This window comes from Amaranthus tricolor, chromosome 2 (genome assembly GCF_026212465.1).
Source record: "Amaranthus tricolor cultivar Red isolate AtriRed21 chromosome 2, ASM2621246v1, whole genome shotgun sequence".
Taxonomy (NCBI): domain Eukaryota; kingdom Viridiplantae; phylum Streptophyta; class Magnoliopsida; order Caryophyllales; family Amaranthaceae; genus Amaranthus; species Amaranthus tricolor.
The window spans coordinates 14,006,800-14,029,025 of NC_080048.1; the positions used below are offsets into that span (position 1 = coordinate 14,006,800).

The 22,226-nt window shown below is 28.4% G+C and overlaps 2 protein-coding genes across 2 annotated transcripts; both read left to right on the forward strand.

Moving 5' to 3' along the window:
* Positions 1-6,499, forward strand: LOC130804985 (BTB/POZ domain-containing protein At3g19850-like). Its single transcript, XM_057669575.1, has 3 exons — positions 1-302; positions 421-1,620; positions 5,799-6,499. The coding sequence occupies exons 1-3, from the start codon at positions 240-242 to the stop codon at positions 6,327-6,329; spliced, it is 1,794 nt and encodes a 597-aa protein (XP_057525558.1). The 5' UTR covers positions 1-239; the 3' UTR covers positions 6,330-6,499.
* A 3,042-nt stretch (positions 6,500-9,541) lies between these two features.
* Positions 9,542-18,452, forward strand: LOC130805562 (uncharacterized). The gene is given in 3 exon segments (XM_057670340.1): positions 9,542-10,228; positions 14,235-14,445; positions 18,343-18,452. Coding segments are annotated over 3 exon segments (1,008 nt in total).
* Positions 18,453-22,226: the final 3,774 nt, after the last annotated feature.

Below are 22,226 nucleotides of genomic sequence, written 5' to 3' on the forward strand. Positions count from 1 at the left end.
AGACAATAGTATTGTTGTTAGCTAATAAACTTGTATAAAGAAAGGGCAAGAATATATATTGGTGTTTTTCTGCCACCACACTACACATGCTGTCCTATATTCCTATTACCCGAACCACTGTCTGCTTCACCTCACGCGAACTCATTCATATGACATAACACTATAAACTCCCCCTTTTATCTTTCTCTCTCATTTCCATTTTTCTATTTGGGGCTTCGTTCAATGATAACTAGCAAACTATGGCAGACCAATGTGATCTTCAAATCCATATCAATTCCCAACAAACATTCTTTCTCAATCAGGTAATTTCCTTCTATACAATATTCTGCATTTACCATTCATTAAATGTTAATCATTATTCAACTTTATATTCATCAAATCAAAATCATTATTGCTTCAACAACTTCATATTCCCTGCAGAAAATTGTGTCAGCTTTCTCAGGGAAGCTCAAAAAATTGATCAAACAACAAAAGAAAAGAACCCAGATCAACAACCTATCCTTTTCCCTTGAAGATTTCCCAGGAGGCTCAGATGGGTTTGAGCTTGTTTCAAGATTCTGCTACAACAATGGCAGAATACCCATCACAGTACACAACGTTTCTCAGCTTTATTGTGCTTCACTTTTTCTGGGTATGACTGATAAATACTCAAGTTGTAATCTTTTACAGCAAACTGAAACATTTCTTGAAGAAATGTTCCATTGGTCTTGGGATGATGTTCTTGTTTGCTTAAAAACTTGTGAAAATTTCTTTTCATTTGCTGATTCTAGTAACCTAATTGATAAACTTATTACCACTTTACTTGCTAAAATTGCTCAAAACTCTGATGTTTCCCTCATTTTCTCCTCAAAATCATCCTCCTCTTCTTCCCCTGATCATACTTTATCCTCCCATCGAATTCGGCTCTCCAATTCATCAACAAAAACTACCCCAGATTTAAGCAAACAACTATCATCTTCAAGCAATAATCACACAAGTAATAACAAAGCATGGTGGTTTGATGATTTAGCTACGCTTTCTCCAATGGTGATTGAAAGAGTAATCAGAAATTTGGGTGCTTTTGGGAGTGATAACAACAGCTTATTACTCACAAAATTCATCATTCATTACCTTAAAACATCCCTTCAAGGAAAGAAAAACATCTCCATTTACTCCAAATCAGACTATAGTGGGCTTGCTGATACTGCTGTATATGGAGTAATCTTAATGGGAAGAACTGCATTTTCTTGCAGGGCATTGTTTTGGGTAATGAGACTTGTTTCTGGATTTGGGTTAAGTAAAGTTTGTAGAAGTGGGTTAGAGAAATTGATAGGAAGTATGCTTGATTGGGCAAAATTGGATGATTTATTGATATCTGGAAATAGCAGTGAAGGGAATAATATGGGAGGTGTTTATGATGTTAATGTTGTAATAAGATTAATTAGAGTGTTTGTACATTGTGAAAGCGTATCATTAGAGAGGTTAAAAAAAGTAGGTTGGTTGGTGGATCAGTACTTGGCAGAGATTTCACCTGATCAGAACCTAAAGATCTCCAAATTCATTGGTGTTGCTCAAAGTTTACCAGATTTAGCAAGGGATTGTTTTGATGGTGTCTACAGAGCTATTGATATCTACCTTGAGGTAATTTTCTTTCACCTTCCTAGCATAAACTGCATTAATATTCCTTTTCTTTATCTTTTTTTTTTTTTTACTGTCCTCTTGAATTTACTATGAATATTTTTGTTGCACAAACTTCACCTTATTGTTGAGTTACTTATTTTCATCTTGTTTGAGAGGACATCCATTTATTAGTTAAAAATAGAGGGTCTCAATGTATATCCGACAATCTTATATTTACCCAACCCTGTAATCGGACATGACTTGATCCCACTTTAAAATTAATTTAAACTTATGTAAAAACTAATTTGCACACAAAATACGATTTTTAAACCAACCCGAAGCACCTAACTCGAAATTGACCTGAAGACTCAAATGAATACCTCTAGTTCTCTAGTTAAATTTTGTTTTTACTCTGATCTAATTCACCTGAAATATTCTATTTTATTCTAATTCACCTCAAATATTCTATTTTATTCGAATTCACAAATTTATTCTATTTTTTCTTTAAAATGATTTATTTAATTTGTATATAATTTTGTTTTGGGGGCAAATCGAATTGAGGTTGAATGGATGTGTATTTCGTAGTTGTAATACTGTTGTCCATAGATGAGATGAGTTGGGATGATAGAGGTGTCTCTTGGACTTAAATTAGAGAGTACAAAAAAGAGATAATACAAAGGAGACAAGATGAGAGAAAAGACAAAGGAATCCCTACCCATGAGCTAATTGCGACCTTTTTTCCCTTCTTACATGGAATTCCCTCTCCCCACCGTCCTAATTTCTTGTAGCCTTCTTCATTTAATAATCTTGTACTCCTACTAATTTTTTTTACTTTTTTGAATTATATTACTATTTAATCCTCAATTATCATTAATCATGGATGCAATAGGTTCAAGGCTAAAATTGATTTATGGCGAAAAGAGTTTTTTTTTCGATTTTATATAATTTAGTCACTTCGAATTAATATATTAGTGTTAAAGTATATAACATACTTTGAGATTTCAACCATTAATTTAAACTTTTAGTTGAGATGATTTCTTGACAATTAGCTTATACGTACTCTTTCAATTCAATTTAATTCTATTATAAAAAAAGTGGTTCAATTTACATACTTTTGATTTGAGAGAATATGGTCAACTTATTAGAGATTTTCATATGAAATTGTCAATTTTAAGCAAAAGTGCTTAAATAAAATCTTTTTGAGTTTAAGTCAAAATGAAGTTCTAAATAATATTTCTACTTTATTATTACAAATGTTAACTTGTGAGTTTGGTTCATTGATCTCAATTCACAGGTTATATATACAATATGAATAGTTTATTAATTTAATAGTTCATCAAATAATTTATAAAAGTTGAAACTATTTTTTGAATAAAAAAAAATGGGGAATGTTTTGATGTTCTTATTCTCATATTAAAGCATCAAAGATGAAAAGGAGATGGAGAAAGAAAAGCTGCAGAAACAAAAAGATTGGGAAAAATGAATTGAGTTATTAATGTAAAGTGAATAGTAGTGATGCATTAGGGTTTGTTCAAATTTCACATTTTTAGGTAACATCACTATAAAAAAGATTATGTACCAAATGGTCCAATGCCATCCTTCCATGGCTAACCATTTTTTTTTTCTTTTCATGGAGATCGTTTTCTAAATTCTCATCATCTTAATAAATAATCAAACCTTTAACTATGTTCTTATTCCCCTTCACATTTTCTATCTCTTTTTATAACCAATTTTCATTTTGATTATGTGACTGTATATTTTTATTCATATGTAAGTTGTTTTACATCGAATAAATAGAAGAATATATACCATTTTTATCAAGGGGTAACTTCTACTGTTATCAATTGGTTTTAGAAGTGAACTTTTTATACTCTTTTTGTGAGTTACATTTTCTCCCATATTTATTTTCTAAATTCTAATACGTTTATTTTTTTTATGCAAGTTGAGTTGAGGAATGAAAAGAGTCAGTGAAAATTGAATTTGTGACATTTACTAAAGTAACATTTATTCTCCAACTATGACAAAATTTAATTCTCAAATTTCACTTTACACTTAAAAGGTTGACTTATATAAAGAGATGGTGATTTAAGCATTCTAATTATGTTAATTCCTTTACTCCCTTAATTTCTATATTTGCATTAAGTATAGTATGCATCAGGTACTCAATAAAATTGTTATGCATTAATTTGTCAAATAATAAAATAAGTAGGGTTTTTTTTGATAATGAATAAAATAAGTTAAGTTGCTTAATCAATATAGAGAGATTATTTAAATAATAAGAATAAAATACCCAATTAATAGGAAAATAGGTAGAATTCTATGGGGAAATGGCCGGCTAAAGTAATAAAAGCTGGATTATTTATACGACAAAAGAGTAACATTAATAATAAATTGATAATTTTGAAAACAATAAAGAATAAAATAAACGGAAAAGCTTGTAAGAAATACAATCACCTCAATATTGATGTCCGAGTTCCATTTGTTACACATCATAATCATTATATTTGAAATATCTCATCCATTATCTTAGTGTGTGAGAAGAGAGCCTACATCTATAAATAAAAACAACGAACATTGTTAAATTATAGGTGTTCAAATTAAATTTAATAATTTATTATTTATTCGACTTTATAACCAAGTATGATTTAACGCAATAAAAAAATTAATAATTATATAAAATTCAATATGAATAGAAAATTAATTTTAAATCGACCTAAAATTAACTTAATAACTCTAATGAATAATAGGATATTAGTTAAACCATGAAAAAGTGTCTACTTTTTAGGTGCCTTGTACTTGAGCTTTATGAAAGAGTATAATAAAATACTTCACTCGGTAACAATTTGCTTACTAAATCAATGAAGATTCTTGGTTTTTGTTTTTTAAGAATAAAACACTACAATCTATTGTGAGCCATCGTTGACTGTTTCAGTAACATTACAATCTTACCATTACTCTCATATGGACCCCTCAATAATAGACATCCCCCTTCCAGAAACAGATATACAAATATTACTTTGTGGCTGCAGCCTGCTAAATACAAGTACTCATTTAAATAACACAACACCATCATGATTGCAAAAATACAAATATTGCAACTAAAATGATTAATTATATTCCTTTTATCATCAAATTTCTTGGTTGTTAAAACTTACAACAGAACAACCACTATTATTCATTTATTGTAATTCACATACTCTACTCTTAGGACTTAGGAAATTGTCTACTTTTTAGGGCATTTTTTAAGTACACTCAATATTTGGGAAATATGCCTCTGTCGATTAAAAAATATTAGAAAAATATACCTTTCAAATCTCAGGATATAGTGTACAATATACATAAACAAATAGTAGTATTGCACCAAAACATACTTCATATATATATATATATATATATATATATATATATATATATATATATATATATATATATATATATATATATATATAATCAAATCAGAAGGATTTTAAAATGAGAAGGGTGAGAAGGATTTTTGTTTGATTTTTTTTTGTTACTATATATACAAAAAAGAATACTATGTTATAAATTAAGAAACATTTTAAAAATTATTTCACAGTTACCTTTCTGTGTAACATAGTTACTTTTGCAATTATGAGATTTTGGTTCAATCGTAATCATAGATTTTTTTTGATTTTAGTGAAATCAAGGGTGTAGAGTCGTTTTTACCCTTCTCATTTTCAACCCCTTTTCAATGGAACTCTCCCCTATATATATATATATATATATATGGTTGCGTTCAGGTGCAAAACACGGTACTATGCGAACAGTGAGAACCAAAAAATGTGTTACCTTTTTACAAAAAATGTGCTACTTTTGCATAAAAACCGTGTTACTTTTGTTTTTAAAAAAATCTGGTACTTTTTACCAAAAAATAGTAACTCTCAGAAAAAAATACAAATTCAAAGTAATACGTTTTTCTGAAAAAGGTAACACCTTTTTATGGTTTTCAAGGTCCTCATATAAGGATTGTTTTCACTTGAACTTTTATATATATATATATATATATATATATATATATATATATATATATATATATATATATATATATATATATATATATATATGCAACCTTTTATTCAATATTACAATATAAGTAGATATGAAAATAAAGCTAAACAGAAATGAGTTGCACTAATGAGCTCATATTTGGTGTACATGATGACCCCACAAAAATGCAGTCTCATCCAACGCTGTCATTTGAAGAAAGAACGAGATTATGTAGATGTCTCAACTATGAAAAACTATCCTTAGAAGCATGCAAAGATCTTGCAAAGAACCCAAGAATCCCTCCAAGAGTAGCAGTTCAAGCACTTGCTTCTCAGAAACATGTAAATTATGAGCCTCCAACTAAGTCAGATCAATTGGAATATTACTGTCAAACTCCTAATAAGATGAGCAACAACAAACAGATTGTTCTGTATGAAGAAGCTGCACCATTAACTCATCATGATCAGCATCAGTATTGTGGCAATCATCCAGAAGAAGGAGAGGGTGATGATGATGATGATGATGCTGATGATGATGATGAATATGAATGCATTTCAGAAGGTAGTGGAGATATGAAGTTGAATATACAAAGAATGCAATGGAGGGTCCTTGAATTGGAGAAAATGTGTAATGAAATGAAGGGTCAAATGTCAAAATTGGTGAGGCATAATAGATCTTTTAGTTCCCCTTCATATAATAGACCACCTCCTAGACTTTGTTAATTCCTTTTATTTTAATTTCCTACCCACCCTCTATAAGTGTATAAGATGATCATTTTTTCTTTCTTTTCCTTAAATTTTGGTCACATATTGGTATAATTAAGTTTGTAAATTTAAGGGCGTGTTTAGCTATATTTCAATATATAAGAAAATTGAAATTATGGCCTCAATAAGTCATTTCTAGTGTTTGCCTTGAGTCGAGAAACTTTCCAATCTGAAATCTAAATGTGTAGGTTTTATAATATGTTTGATATTTTGCAGAGCAACTAATGTAAGCATCAACTAGACTTCGATTCCTTTTCAAATAAATATAACAACTATTTATAAATTATAGCCATACAGTTTAGGTTTTAGTTATAGCCGCAAAGTTTGATAAAGTTACATTTAGAAGTTACTAATAAACAATTATACGTTAAGACAAATCTTACATGATCTCACATGAATATATTTTAACTTCTTAAAATACATGAAAAAATCATGTGCAAGTTTCTTTCTCCTCAAATAGAATATTTTTTTAGGACATGAAATGAAAAAAAAAACAAAATATAACATTAATTCATAAAATAAAACTAAAAGTATCATATAATAGTATTTTTTTTTTCATTAACAAATTATATTAAACTATCCTCCATTACTTTTTGAATAACTTCAACATCGTCTATGTTTCATTTTATAATTTCTCAGTGTTCAAAAGTTCATCCAATCGATTTTGCAAGTGATATAACTCATGTTGCTTTTCTTTCTCTATAGAATTTGTTGATGATATATTTCTTTCATTATGCACCCTTTTTAATCAATCCACCTAAGTAGCTAAAATCTTTTCCTCATTGAACATGGGACATGTAGTAAATCTACACCTTAAATATCAAAAGTTAATTAAGATAATTACAATTTTAATTTTTCAACCACAGTGACACTTTTCTTCATCGATATTAATGTCTAACATTTAATCAAAAAGATGATTAAACTAACTATATAATTAAATTAACTAAATTAAGTTTAAGAAATAATAAACTTCATGAATAAATTTATAATTAACTATTTGAATAAACTTGGAAATTAAAAGATATACCTTAGCTAGAAAGAAATATGTGATACGAGAAAGTAATTTTGGAAGAAGAATGTGATTTTAGATGGCATGAAAATTAGCATTCTAGTGTGTTTTAGAAAAGTAATGAGCCATTGGTACTAACGGTGACCCATTTAATGGCTAGTTTGACTTAAACAGTAATATTATTGACTAAACGAAAAAGAAATAACATGTTATTAACAACAAATCATTTTACAATACGTCAAAGAAATTCAATATGGCCAATTGCCGGCAGAAAGAACTAACAACTTTGGCCTTATTGACTCTTTTTACTTTTTAAAATGGTCCATAGTAACGTGGCGAATTTAATTTTGACTTAACCTGATCAGAGAAGCATATTTTGATAAATAATTTTTAAATTTACATTTTTTTTTAAATTTTCTTTGGCAATGCTTTTTTCAAAGGTTCCAAAAAAATGTTTATCCCAATAAAAAAAAAAGTTCCAAAAAATGTTTATATTGAAGCTGAGTGAAAACCCATAATGCAACAATAATTTGAAGATATATTAAAGAATAAAGCCAAATTTATGTATAAAAAATAGAGAAAATAATGTGGATAGTAGAGAAAGGTACGTATGAATCACAGGCGTCAAAGACAAGCTGTAATGTCAAGGAAGAAGCTTAGATTAGACTCAAGTAGCAGTATAATTAGTCCGTGATTACATGTCTATTTCAAATTGTATTCTATGTACAAATTGTTGCCTTCTTTTTTGTCTCGTTGGAAATTTAAGTTTTTTTCTATTTGGGCTGAAATTAATTTTATATTAAGATACCCTAGTCTCTAGTTTAAGAGGAATATTAAATTAAATGATACCAGCTAAATTAAACTCTCCTAATTTTGGACCCAATAATATACATCCTATTGTTTAAGCAAGGGTCGCATAGGTTTTAAATTAGGCTTTTCTCTCTCAAACGGTTACCTCTGCTCTCTCTCAAACGGTTACACATATCCCTCTCAAACAGTTCAGTTCATGGAGGCTTTGGCTTCGTTTAAGGAACGAGAGTGGAGAGGGCTTGCTTGAGTTTGCAGTAGCCAAAGAGTTGGTTATAACAAACTCGATATATAGAAAGAAAGAGGAGCAACTGATTACGTATAAAAGTGGTGGGCATGCAAGCCAAATCGACTACTTCTTAGTACGTAAAAGGGATTGAAACTCATGCTTGGATTGTAAAGTGGTGTCGGGTACGAAGATGCCCACCCAGCATAGGTTATTGGTGTTGGTGTTTCGAATGAGGAAGAATGTTGTCGAGAAGAAAATGGAGTTAAGGCGAACGATCATGTGGGATAGACTTAAAGGGGATGTTGCATCAACCATGTCAAGCAAGATCAATTCATTGGGCTACCCAAGTAAAGGCGATGATGCAAATCAAATGTGGGTGTCTATGGCTGAAACCATTCGACAAGTGGCTAAAGAGACATTAGGGATGACGTTGGAAAAACAAAAGGAGTATAAAGAGTCGTCGTCGTGGAATGAAGAGATGCAAAAGAAGATAAAGGACAAAAACAAGATAGTCAAGGAACTTTTGGCATGCACAAGGGAAGAGGATAGGATACACAAGAAAGAGATCTATAAAGAAGCAAAGCGAGCTGCAAAGAAAGTGGTAGCTGAGGCAAATAGCCGTGCGTATAAGGAATTTTACCAGAAACTTGATAACAAAGAGGGGGAGAAGCATACGTTTAAGCTTGCTAAACCCAGGGCCAGGCAGAGGTAAGACTTACGGAAAGTTAAGTACATCAAGGATGAGATAAGAGGACATCAAATTTTGGTGGCGTCAGTCTTTCTCTCAATTGCTCAATGAGACTAGGAGAGCAAGTTTGCGGGAACTATAGAGGGATCAATCTCTTAAGCCATCCAATAAAACTGTGGGAAAGAGTGATAAAGAGGAGAATCAGACAAGAGACGGTGATAAGAGAAAACCAATTTGGCTTCATGCCAGGAAGATTAACCACTGAGGCTATTCATGTTTTGAGGAGACTTATTAAAAAATATAGGGAGCAAAAGAAGGATTTACATATGATGTTCATCGACCTAGAGAAAGCGTATGATAGCATACCTAGTGACATCTTTTGGGATAACCTCAAGGCTAGAGGTATTTCACAATGTTACATTTAGGCTATACGGGACATGTATGACAGAGTTTCAACTAACATTCACACACTGGTGGGGTTAACAAAGTCTTTCCCAGTTAAAGTGGGCCTACATCAAGGATCGACCCTAAGTCCTTTCATTTTTACGATCATAATAGAGGAGATTTCTAAATCAATTTGGGAGACAGTACCCTGGTGCATGCTATTTGCGGATGATATTGTGTTGGTAGGAAAAACTAAGGAGGAGGTTAATAGAAAATTGGAAGAGTGGAAGACAATGCTAAGAGATAAAGGGTTGCTCATAAGTCGTAAGAAGACAGAATATTTGCGATGCCACTTTAGTGGGACAGAGTCAATAAGTGAACCTGAGGTGACAATAGGCGGTGAAGTTGTTGCATGTACGACAAAGTTCAGGTATTTAGGATCGGTGATTCACAGTAATGGGGAGATTGATGGAGATGTTACTAACCGTATACAAGCGGGGTGGCTTAAGTGGCAAGCAGCCTCTGGGGTGCTATGTGATAGGAAGTTTCCTAGTAGATTAAAAGGTAAATTTTACAGAGTTGCTATTAGGCCTGCAATGTTGTATGGGACAGAATGTTGGCCAGTAAAAAAGACGTTTGAACATAAGATGGAAGTTACAGAAATGCGTATACTGAGGTGGATGTGTAGCCACACAATGATGGATTGAATAAGGAACTAGGAGCTCAGAGAGAAGTTAGGGGTTGTGTAATTGCCTTGAATTATGAAGGCAAAGACTAACAGGAATTTAGTATTAATCAAGTGAAAGCTCACTTTTGCTAGCACAATTAAGGGGGTTACTTACAGGTTAAACCAATGTCCAAGTAAAATACTTGAACCAAAACCAAAGCAATATAACAGAAGCCTTAGCTGTCCAAAAGCAAGGAAAATTACAACTAAATCGAAATAAGTTTAAAGTTTGAATTACATCTTTAAAATAGTCCAAATTTAAACAATTATATTAATAGTCTCTCAAATACAATAAAGAGATCTAAACAAAAGGGAGTCAAACTCCAACTCAAGTTCTCATCCGCTCGCATATTAATTCTCCATCGAGATGCCATGGGGGTTCACTCTAAAAATAAAGTTATTGGAAAAAAATACAAAGCATAGTATCTGCAAAAAGGTTGAGTATAACACACTAGTGTCCGTCAAACAAGTTGTTAAAAAATTTTGGTTTGAATAAATTCATTTTGAAAGATGCTTTTTCATTTGATAAATCATATTTTCAAACTCAATTCATTGGTTTCATAATAATTCCGATATCTCATTTAATATCATAATCTCAATGGATCCAAATCAAATTCAAACTCAAATTATAAGTTTGCATGGGTACTCTGTGAGTCATCCTATGACTCAGTTGGTAGTCGGTTTACCGTCTGCAACATGTCCTGCAAGTGTAACACAATGGTACTGTGTACAATACGCGCTCAATATTGGTGAGCCTTTTAATCATGCACACCACATTTGTTGTGGCATATGTACCCGCCATTTAGGCTAAAATATTTTTGTATACAATATATTTTTTGGAATTTCAATAGCATTTGAAAAGTCGTAAATATCAACTTTTCCCATATGATAAACATATTTTATTTCCAACATAGTAAAACATACTTTATTTGCAACATAGCAAAATCAAATCATAATATTTTCCACATGGGTAAAACATGGTTTAACATAATTATATCATCACATAAATCTTTGTATTATATTGGGGCATCACTAACATGTATGGAAATACATCGTAACAAAAAGTGATTAAAATTCAATATGATTTTCCAAGGAAATAATGAAAACGTTTTGTTTCAATCCCTTTTAAAGTAAATATAACTTAAAGAAGTTTTGAAATTCATTTAAAACAACTAGAATATAGCTCATAAGTCTATAAAAACATTATCACAGAGATTTCATAAAGCACTATTTTCTTAAATACGAGATAGTTTTATCGGTAATAAAATCGATAATTGGTTTACAAAATACATATTAATTTTCCAACAAGGCCCAAATTAATCAAGTCATTATAATACCTTATTTAAAATGAATTTAAGGTTGTTCCATCGAATTATAATTGGTTATGCTAATTTATAACGATTTTACGATTTTTTTTGACAATTTAGGTATTTACCGTTATTTAAATGATGTCTTAAATTCATAAAATTTATAAACCATCTAAGTTAAACTTATTTTATATTGAGGCAGTAGGTTATTAATACAATTATAACTTTTTTTATATAGGTCTATTTTTATTCAAATTTAATTATCAGTATTACACCTTTTAATAATTAAACAAGTTTTATTAATTTGATAAATTAGTAAATAATTAATAATTAGCTTAATAAAATTATACCAAAGTTCTAGAAGTCATTTAACACTTTTATCAATAAATAAAATAAAATCAGTTTAAAATTATTTGTCTAAATAATATAATATAAAAAATTTTATGATGTTCTAAAAACTATTTTAAGGGATATAAAATTTTAAATAACCATTAAAAATTACTTGGGGTACTTTTAATAATTAATGTCGTTATTTCACCGATAAAAAAAAAGAATTTATTTAAGTCCATATATGGTCACGAAAATCCATTTAAATTTTTTCAAATGTATCTAATATTTATATAAGTGTGTCATAAAATTTTCATGTCCAAAAGAAATCATTTAGTAGTTATTTTATATTTTACTGTTTTCTAGCTTACTGATTATTAATTATCGAATAAAATTTATTAAGGTCCTTAAACGTTAACAAAAGCTTTCCAAACTTTTACCAATTTTAGTTACTATCCATACGAGTATGTGAAAAATTTAAAGTCCATATGTCTTTATTTTCTAATTATATTATATTTTACTGTTTAACAATTTACCAGTAAACAATTTAACGATTACTCAAAAATCATGAAAAATTCCGAACTAAATGTATTTTGGCTAAATCTTGTTGGAAACATTATAATATGGTTTTATTAATTATTTTTTATAATCAAGAGCTTATCTAATAACATGTTTTATAATAAGAGTATTTAACACCTTAAAAACCATTAAAATATCAATTTAAAGAATAAATTTCAACAAAAATGTACAAGAGATTTTCTTAACATATAGCTACTGGAAATTACTTTTAAAATGAATTTCAAATATTTTTAAAGTTCATATAATCATTTCTATCACAATAACTTTCACAAAGTAGTGTTAAACATGCCTTTAAAAATATAATAATTCATAAAATCAACATGCATGATGCCCACAATATAATACATTTAATAAATTATTTTCGACTCAAAATTATCATTTTGACATTATTTTTCAAGATTTAAGAACTTTTTTTTGGGAATTTTATTTTTAAAAACAAGTTTATACACAAACTTTTCCAACTTGTTCTTAAATCGTTTAAAAATCACCCCATGGGAGATACCTCGATCCTTAGCTCCAAAAGTACTTCTCAACCTTTGGTACAACTTCTCAATAACTAAGATCCAACTCCTTTGCTACAATCATTTTTAAAGAATTCAAAAATACCATTATTTCGGATCTTTCTATGTAACTTGATGACTTTTGATTTTTAACTAAAGATTGTTAGATTTACTTACCCTTTTATATTTTTTAAATTTTGGAGATTGATTAGTATTGAGCAACACTTGTTGAACAAGTCCCACAACTTGAGAGTTTTTGGCTAGAAAACACAAATAGGAGATTGTAAGTTGATAGAAGAAAACTATTTCAAATTTTCTTCTTTTGGCCGAAATTTCTAGGCCTTCTTAGGAGATTATCTTTCTTAGTTATTATGATGAAATACCCATTTTGTATTAATGTTAGTTTATAGAAAGATATCATGTAAAAAGAATCTTACATGAACTAGTTTTAACAAAACTAGTAAAATAAAGGAATAAACACAACTTACTCTATTCTTAGTAGATTTCTTCAAGTTTGGTATCTATGGAAAGCTCATGAAATAAAAATTATTTTTATAAAATATTTAAGTTTCTAAACATAAATTTTCAGAAGTTTAGATGGTTTTTTTGAAGAAGATTTGATGAGAAAAGAAGGTGTTTTTGAGAATTGTAAGGTTGAACTTCTATTGTGCTTATGGATGAATTTAGGAGTAAAATGAAGAGTGAAAGAAGGTAGATGGAGCTGAAAATCTAGACAACAAATATGTGTTGATTTATCATGTTTGCATGTTTGTTATGATGGTGTTTTTGAGTAAGAACAAAAGGGGTTTTGGGTAAAGAGTTTGGTGGAGTGTGTAAGTGGGTTTTGGGGCTAAAAGAAGGGTAGTATGGCAACTAGGGGCTGGCTGTTTTGGGGCTGATTTGATGTGATTTTTATCATCAACTGGGTCTAATATGGTGTAATAAAGGTTTATCTAAGATAGTTTAAAGTTTAGGTAAAATTATTGTACATGTAACAAGTTATGTAACTTGTATTTCATGTGCAATAATCACTTGTATATATGTATGAAATACTTAATTTATTCCCAACATGGGTAAATAAAGTTTTCGAATAAATATTATAATTTTTTCTAATTGTTGTGGGTAATTGCTCAACTTTAAGTTTTACCTCCAAACTTTATGTTACTTATGATTCATAACCACGTTACAAATTAACAAGTTTCTAATCATCGTAGAATTTTTTTTAATTACTACCATCACTAATTAAAAAATATTTTAGATATTAAATTCGTTATTAAAATGAAATTAATTTCTGCGACTGTTTCAGGTTGCCCCTCTTTCTGCAAAGATGCGTGAAAATAGGTTGAGATGGTTTGGGCATGTGAAGAGAAAGACTAATGATGCCCCCGTAAGAAGAGGCGAAAGCATCATAGTTAAGGGTAAGAGAGGTCGAGGAAGACCTAGGAGAACCTGGGAGGAACAGATCAAAAGGGACATGCATGAGTTGCAACTCTCTGCGGACATAACCAGGGATAGGGGTACTTGGAGGCGTCTAATTCATATCTTAGATTACTGAGTCTTTCCCCTTACTTGTTGAGGTCCTTGTTCCTTGCCTTTTTATATCGCTCTTTGAATCTTTTTACTTAGTTCTTATTTTTCCTTTATTTAGTTTTGTATGCTTAGTTTTATGTATATTTATCTGTCTATTATTGTTATAGGTCAAACGTATGGTGCAGGTCGGCGAGTAAAGGCAGAAAAAAAAAACCTCTTCAGAGGATCAGTTTTGAGCCGGGGGACTCTTTGACCGCATCCTCCTTAATGGTATGGGCTGCCGTCTTTCTTCCCTCCCCAAACCCTACTCATAGGTCCCTATGAGTGGGATACACTTGGTATGATGATGATGATTGTCTAAGAAAGCTATGGGAGAATTTTGTTCTAAGAAGATATCTTATTTTAGGTTAAACTTAAATACAATTTGTATAAAGTGAAGAAGCGTAATCTCTATTGTTAGTGCAAGTGCCAAAACTCTTAATAATGATAATGAATTTCAACACTTGATCGAACATGTCTTAGATTGTATTTTAGAGAGGAACGGTGAGGATGTGTAGATTGATGGTGAATTAAGGTTTGGAACGATCGATAAGGTGCATAATGTGGGGCAAGTGATGCTTCACTAACGGGTGGAACTATGCCTTGAACGAGTCAAGGCATAGCATGAAGGTTACTCAACCAAAGCAAAAACAAAACAACAAATAGAGGGAAGTAGTTGTTGCTCGTTCGAGCAGGCAGTGCAGGATCAGGCAACAACATCTGATGTAACAGATGTTTTTTCTTAATCTTAAATATTTTGACAAATTCAATCATCGTTTCGTTTTATTATTTCTAATTCCGTTCCGAATTTTATTCCAATTGTTCTTAAATTTTTGATTTTCTTTTTATATATTTTATTTCTCTTAAATTTAAATATTAGGTTTAAATTATGAGTTTTTTTAATTATATTTGGTAATTTCATTTTTTTTCTCTCTATCTCTCTCGGAATAATAATAATATTGTACATTAAATATTAAACCTTGCTAAATTAACTATATTTACAAAATCTAATTTTTTTTTTATAAACTATTTTACGATTTAAAAAAATAATATAAATTAAAAAAAAATTATCTATGAACTTAAGGCTACATGTCAATCTAAATTAATTTATATGATTTATTCATTTTAATTTCCTAAAACAGCATAATGGAAAATAATTTTAATAAAATAGTAAATCTAAATATTTTTGTACGAAAATTTTTCTGTATATATATATATATATATATATATATATATATATATATATATATATATATATATATATATATATATATATATATATATATATATATATATATATATATATATATATATATATATATGTATATATATATATATATATATATATATATATATGTATATATATATATATATATATATATATATATGTATATATATATATATATGTATATATATATGTATATGTATATATATATATATATATATGTATATATATATATATATATATGTATATATATATATATATATATATATATATAAATATATATATATATATATGTATATATGTATATATATATGTATATATATATATATATATGTATATATATATATATATATATATATATGTATATATATATATATATATATATATATATATATATATATATATATATATGTATATATGTATATATATATATATATATATATATATATATATATATATATATATATATATATATATATATATATATATATATATATATATATATATATATGTATATATGTATATATATATATATATATATATATATATATATATATATATATATATATATATATATATATATATATATATATATATATATATATATGTATATATATATATATATATATGTATATATATATATATATATATGTATATATATATATATATATATATATATATATATATATACATATATATATATATATATATATATATATATATATATATATATATGTATATATGTATATATATATATATATATGTATATATATATATATATATATATATATATATATATATATATATATATATATATATATATATATATATATATATATATGTATGTATATATATATATATATATATATATATATATATATATATATATATATATATATATATATATATATATATACATATATATATATATACATATATATATATATACATATATATATATATACATATATATATATATATATATATATATATATATATATATATATATATATACATATATATATATATATACATACATATATATATATATATATATATATATATATATATATATATATATATATATATATATATATATATATATATATATATGAGATATAATTTTTGTAGTAAATTCGTGAATTATAGTTGAGGATAAATATTATTATTAATTTTTGCTAAAAAAATGCATAAATTAATAAATTTTATGATTTGGGTTAAAAATATATAATTCTGGAAAATTAATTTATTTTACTACAACGGTACATTTATTTTTCATTTAAATAATTTTTGTGAAGCTTTTTGATATTTAAATTTTAAAGAAATAAATTAATAATCTAAATTGTTATAATAGGTGAAATGAAAGAAAAGTGAAAAAGATAATGAAAAATATTTTATTTTGGTGAATAAAAATATAAAGTAACTCATTTAATAATAAGTTAATTTTTAAAATATTTTTTTGGTTTTTAATCTTAAGGAAAATAATTATTCATGTACTATATCTAAAACTAGGCTATTAAGAAATTAATTCAATAAAATAAAATTTTATTTTCTTAAATTTGCATGAATGGTCTAGGATCTATATTAAACCCAATATGTCCTCTTTAAGATATTTTTAATATTTATTTATGATGGAATTATTTATTTTATCATTTATAATAAATAGATATTTATGAAATTGATTATTAAGAAATTAATAAAGCTAATTGAAAGTTAATCTATAAATAAATACTAAAGACCCATTTAATTTTTGGTTTAGATGTATAATAAATAATTATTTATATTTAAATTGTTATAAATTTTATTTCTATTATATGTTATTGTAATGTTGCATTTATCTAAAAAACAGTAACATGATAATAAAAAGGCTTGATAGTAAGGAAATGCCGAACCATGTTTTTGGCATTTAAAAAACGTGGGACGTGTTTTCCGGCACGTAAAATACGGCGAACACAGTGAGATTATTTAACCTAATTTGTGGCTCGAGGAACATTGTAGTGGAGGAGTGACAACTCCTACTAAGTTAGGGGTTTTGGTTTACCTCACCCTAACAGACCCTTACATATATCAAACAAAGATCATATGTGTTGCATTCATTAAATAAGTTATCAAATTCCATGCCCTAACACTCAAGAAAAAGTGTTAGTAAATCACGCCTTGGTACTCAAGCAGAAGGACTAGAATTTTAATATATAAAATTAACATAAAAAAAATGAATCCTCTATATTGCATAAATCATTTTGCACATTACTTATTGAAATGCACATATTGGTACACTTGTATCATGTTGGCAAGTTTTTATACTCGGCTTATTAGCTGACGGATTCCCATCGGTTGTTCCCTTATAATGGGCAGATGCTGCAAGTGACTTTACATGAGGTTATTAAGAAGCTATTGTATCGTCTATGTAATATTAGGATATAGTATATATGTAATTTATATAATGGGTATGTAATAACGATAATTATGTATTAAAGCAAGATGTAATATGTAAAATTATATTTTAATTTTTTGAGTTTTTTTTTTTTGAAAATACTTTTTTTTTTTTGCAATAATAACGACTCGATAGACTTTCGGTTTAGCATTACTTAATATTATATTATATTAAAACTATATTTAGGAAAGAACAGTCCGTTACATCTGAACTTGGTGCTCATTCAAGCAATGGCCAGGCTCTTTCGATCACCCACTTTGGATTCCAGTTCTAAGCAGTTTTTGGTTCGAATGTGATTGACGGGGCATTATGTTTCTTAGTTAATGTTATGTTTATTGTTGTTATTGTGATGTTTATTATATGAAGTTAATATGTTGTTTAATGGTGAGTTATGAGGTGGTTCTGCAATGATTTATTCTTCCTCTATAAAATGATACATCATATATAGAAAATACACACCACAAACTTGTGAGAGGGCTATTACAATGTAAGAAACTTGAGTGTGTTCTTCTTTGTTTAGTACTGTGATCTTGATAGTTTGTTCTCAAGATAGGGGGGGCTATTTATATGGTATTGTTGAATGAAAATATAAATAAACTTCATTCGAGGAGAAGGTATCCAAGATACCTCATAAACACATTGTTTCCATTCTATTGCTTTTGTTTGCTAATTCTCATATTGTTTTTCATTTAGATAACCCATTGTAGCATTCCTTTTCATCTATTGTGTGTTCAAGTTGAATTATCCATGTGTTCAAGTAAAAACACCCTCTAAATCCATTTTCTTGAGTTTGAATGCGGTTCAAGATGGTTGAATTAGGTTGAGGATCTTTAAATAACCCTACATAACAAAAAGATTACTAATCCAAGGGTTGACACTCGAGAAAGAATCTTTGATACTTTCGATGAAGGTTCAATATAAATGTGAATTTATAATGCCAAGGATTTCTTAGATAGAATTTGGAGAAAAACCTTTTTCGTTAGGAAGTTTTGGAGTATTTATAGTAGATGATATTGTATCAATGGTAAAAATTAACCAGTTTTTATTTTACTAACTGATATTGAATCAATGATGGAACTTGACTATTTCATGGACTATTTATTGACTATATTATGAAGTCCAATCAATACTAGGGTCTTGGACTCAAGAAATTGGCTCCACACACATAAGGTTTTGATGTCGGATGATAAACGACGAATTGTGTATGGAATATTAATGATTATGCTCTTCTAAAGAACTTTTAATGAAGTATGTCAGCCATTCTTACTTATGAAGGCTTATACTCTCTTTCCCTTTGAGTTTGTATCATATGGCTCAAAAAGCTCTCACATTTTGTGTCATATGGTGCTTTCTTAGTCCTAAGGAATTAGAGCATGTAAAGGCCTAAGAAATTGAAAATGAGGGGTAGAATAAAAAACATTCATATTTACTTTACTTTTATCTGTAATATCGAAAGCCTCATTTCATCCCTTCTTCTCTGCCTTTTTGCTTCACTTTTACTTTCCTTTTGAATGCTCAATTGTTGCTATTTTTTTTATAGCTTTACTAGAACGATCAAGATTGATCTGGATATATACAGGTCATTATAAGATTCAGATGGTATCATGGACAATTGTAGGGCTTACTTAAATTATTTGTGTCCCAAATGAATCGTTCCACCCTTAACATTTTGTAGATTGAGACATAATGAACGAATATATGTCCTACTAAAAGTGGAAAATAAAAGTTCAAATCATAACCTTTATTTGGTGAATCAAAAGGCCTCATCAAACCATCTTCAAAGCTATAAAGTCTAAACAAACATTAAAAGGATGTATTTGTAAACATCACAAAGAATAACTTAAGACATACAGTGTCCTACAAGGTTCTTCTCATTTCCATGTCCCCAACCTGTAAGCACTCTGCCAATCTTCAATAAGACAACATTATCGCAGCCAAAGTTGTTAAAATCGGGATTCTACTTTGAATTGTTCAGACCTATAGAATCGAATCGGTAGAATCGAATCGTAGAATCGTAAGATTCTACAATAATCTTAAATTTTCAATCTAGTCATAATTATTCACCCCAAAAGTTTAAGTTTCTCAATTAAAGTTTCATTCACTTCATTTTTAAGATTGAAATAGAAAAATATTTAATAATTAGTTTAAATCTTCATACCGATGAAGAAAATTATTTTTAAAAATTAAGATGATGGATCGTTAAATTGCAAGAAAAATTAAAAAAATTAAGAATAAATTTATAGAATCGAATCGTTAAATCGTAGGATCGTCAAATCGTCTTATGATTCTACCTCACAAATTTTATTTTAATTAAAATCGCAAGATTCTACCAATTTACGATTCTACCTATGATTCGAATCGCTCACTTATTTTTGGATCGCAAAATCATAGAATCCTGGATCAGAATCGTGATTTTAATAACCATGAGTGAAGGTATAATCAATAAAGTACATATTAGAGACAAAAATATAAGCAATGAAATACTTAAATAAATAGCACACACATTGTTCATTCTTCATTGCTCATTCTTCATTGATCATTGTTCATTGTTCATTGATCTTTGTTCATTTTTCATTGTTCATTGCTCATTGTTCATTGTTCATTGTTCATTGTTAATTGTTGATTGTTGAGTGTTCATTACTCATTGCTAATTGTTCATTGTTCATTATTCATTGCTCATAGTTCATTGTTTATTGTTCATTGCTCATTGTTCATTTTTCATTGCACATTGCTCATTGTTCGTTGGTCATAGCTCATTGTTCATTGTTCATTGATGTAACTCTTTCTTATTCAATTCCACCTTAACTCTAGTATCCCTATGCTTATGAAGTTGCTTGAATTGTCAGGTCGACAATGCATCAAAGAGTTTAGACGTATACACGTGGAAAATCTAATCGCAAGGCAACCTCCGATTTATAATGTTGTATATCTTGTTCGGGTCATCATATGTAAAGTATGTACCCACTGTGACCATTATGGTCCCTATAGCCATGGGAACAAAATAAATCTCTTTGGGTTCCCTTTGGGTGATTCTCTTTTTAAAATCCACCTTTCGATTATTTTTGAAAATTCGACTTTTACCTTGATTTTCTTTTTAAGGTCTTACTCCTTCACCTGGTGTAGACGGTTTTCTTTGAAAAAATAAAAAATTGAACACATGTTACAAAATGAGTAGTTATCCCTTTTTGTTTAAGAAAACTAAAAAAAAAATTTTAAAAAAGACAATAAAACAATAAAACCTAATACCTTTATCTTCTTTCTATAATAGTAATATTTGTCATGCTTTCTTTATCAATACAAAAATTAAATAGTAAAGCAAATATGCCATGAAAGCTCCATTACTAATCTTTTTCATTGTCTTGATCTTCTTCATTACCTTCATCTCTTCTCCATTTAACTCATTCAATTTTTGATTTCAATTTAACATTTTTATTATTTCACATATTCACCATTTCTCTCTCCAAAATCCCTAAAAAAGTATTGATATCCTTCTCTAATTTAATCTCAACTTCCTTATAAATAAAGTCGAAGATAAATCTAACTCAGTGAGGAGAGGGTGGCCTGTAGAGGATGAAGAGGGGTAGTTAATTTTATTTTTATTTTTTTCTGCTTTTTAGTTGTTAAAGTTAAAAAGTAAAGAAAAAAAAAATTAACATGTTACGGTCATTTGGACCTTTGAAAGAAAATTAAAGAAAAGGTTGAATTTTTCAAAATTAATTAAAAGACGATATTTTTAAAAGAGAATCATCCAAATATGAGATATTTAAAATTAAATTTTTCTTTAACTTGATAGATGGAATAGTAGAAATTTTTTTGTTCTTGCCTTACTCTCACACTATAGACCCTAAAAGGAGGAGCAATTGAATGAGAGAATGACTAGAACGTCGCTCCTTAGAGAAAAGTTCTAGGTGTTCACTATTGGCTCCTAAGGTTTTGACAGGATTTGAACTGTCATTTGCGTGTTTGGTGGTCTCTTAATAACATATTGACGACCCACCCCTTCATCTACACATAAAGGATGTTTTGTCTTTAAGGTTTTGTGTTATGGAATGGCTTAGTTTTTCGTGATA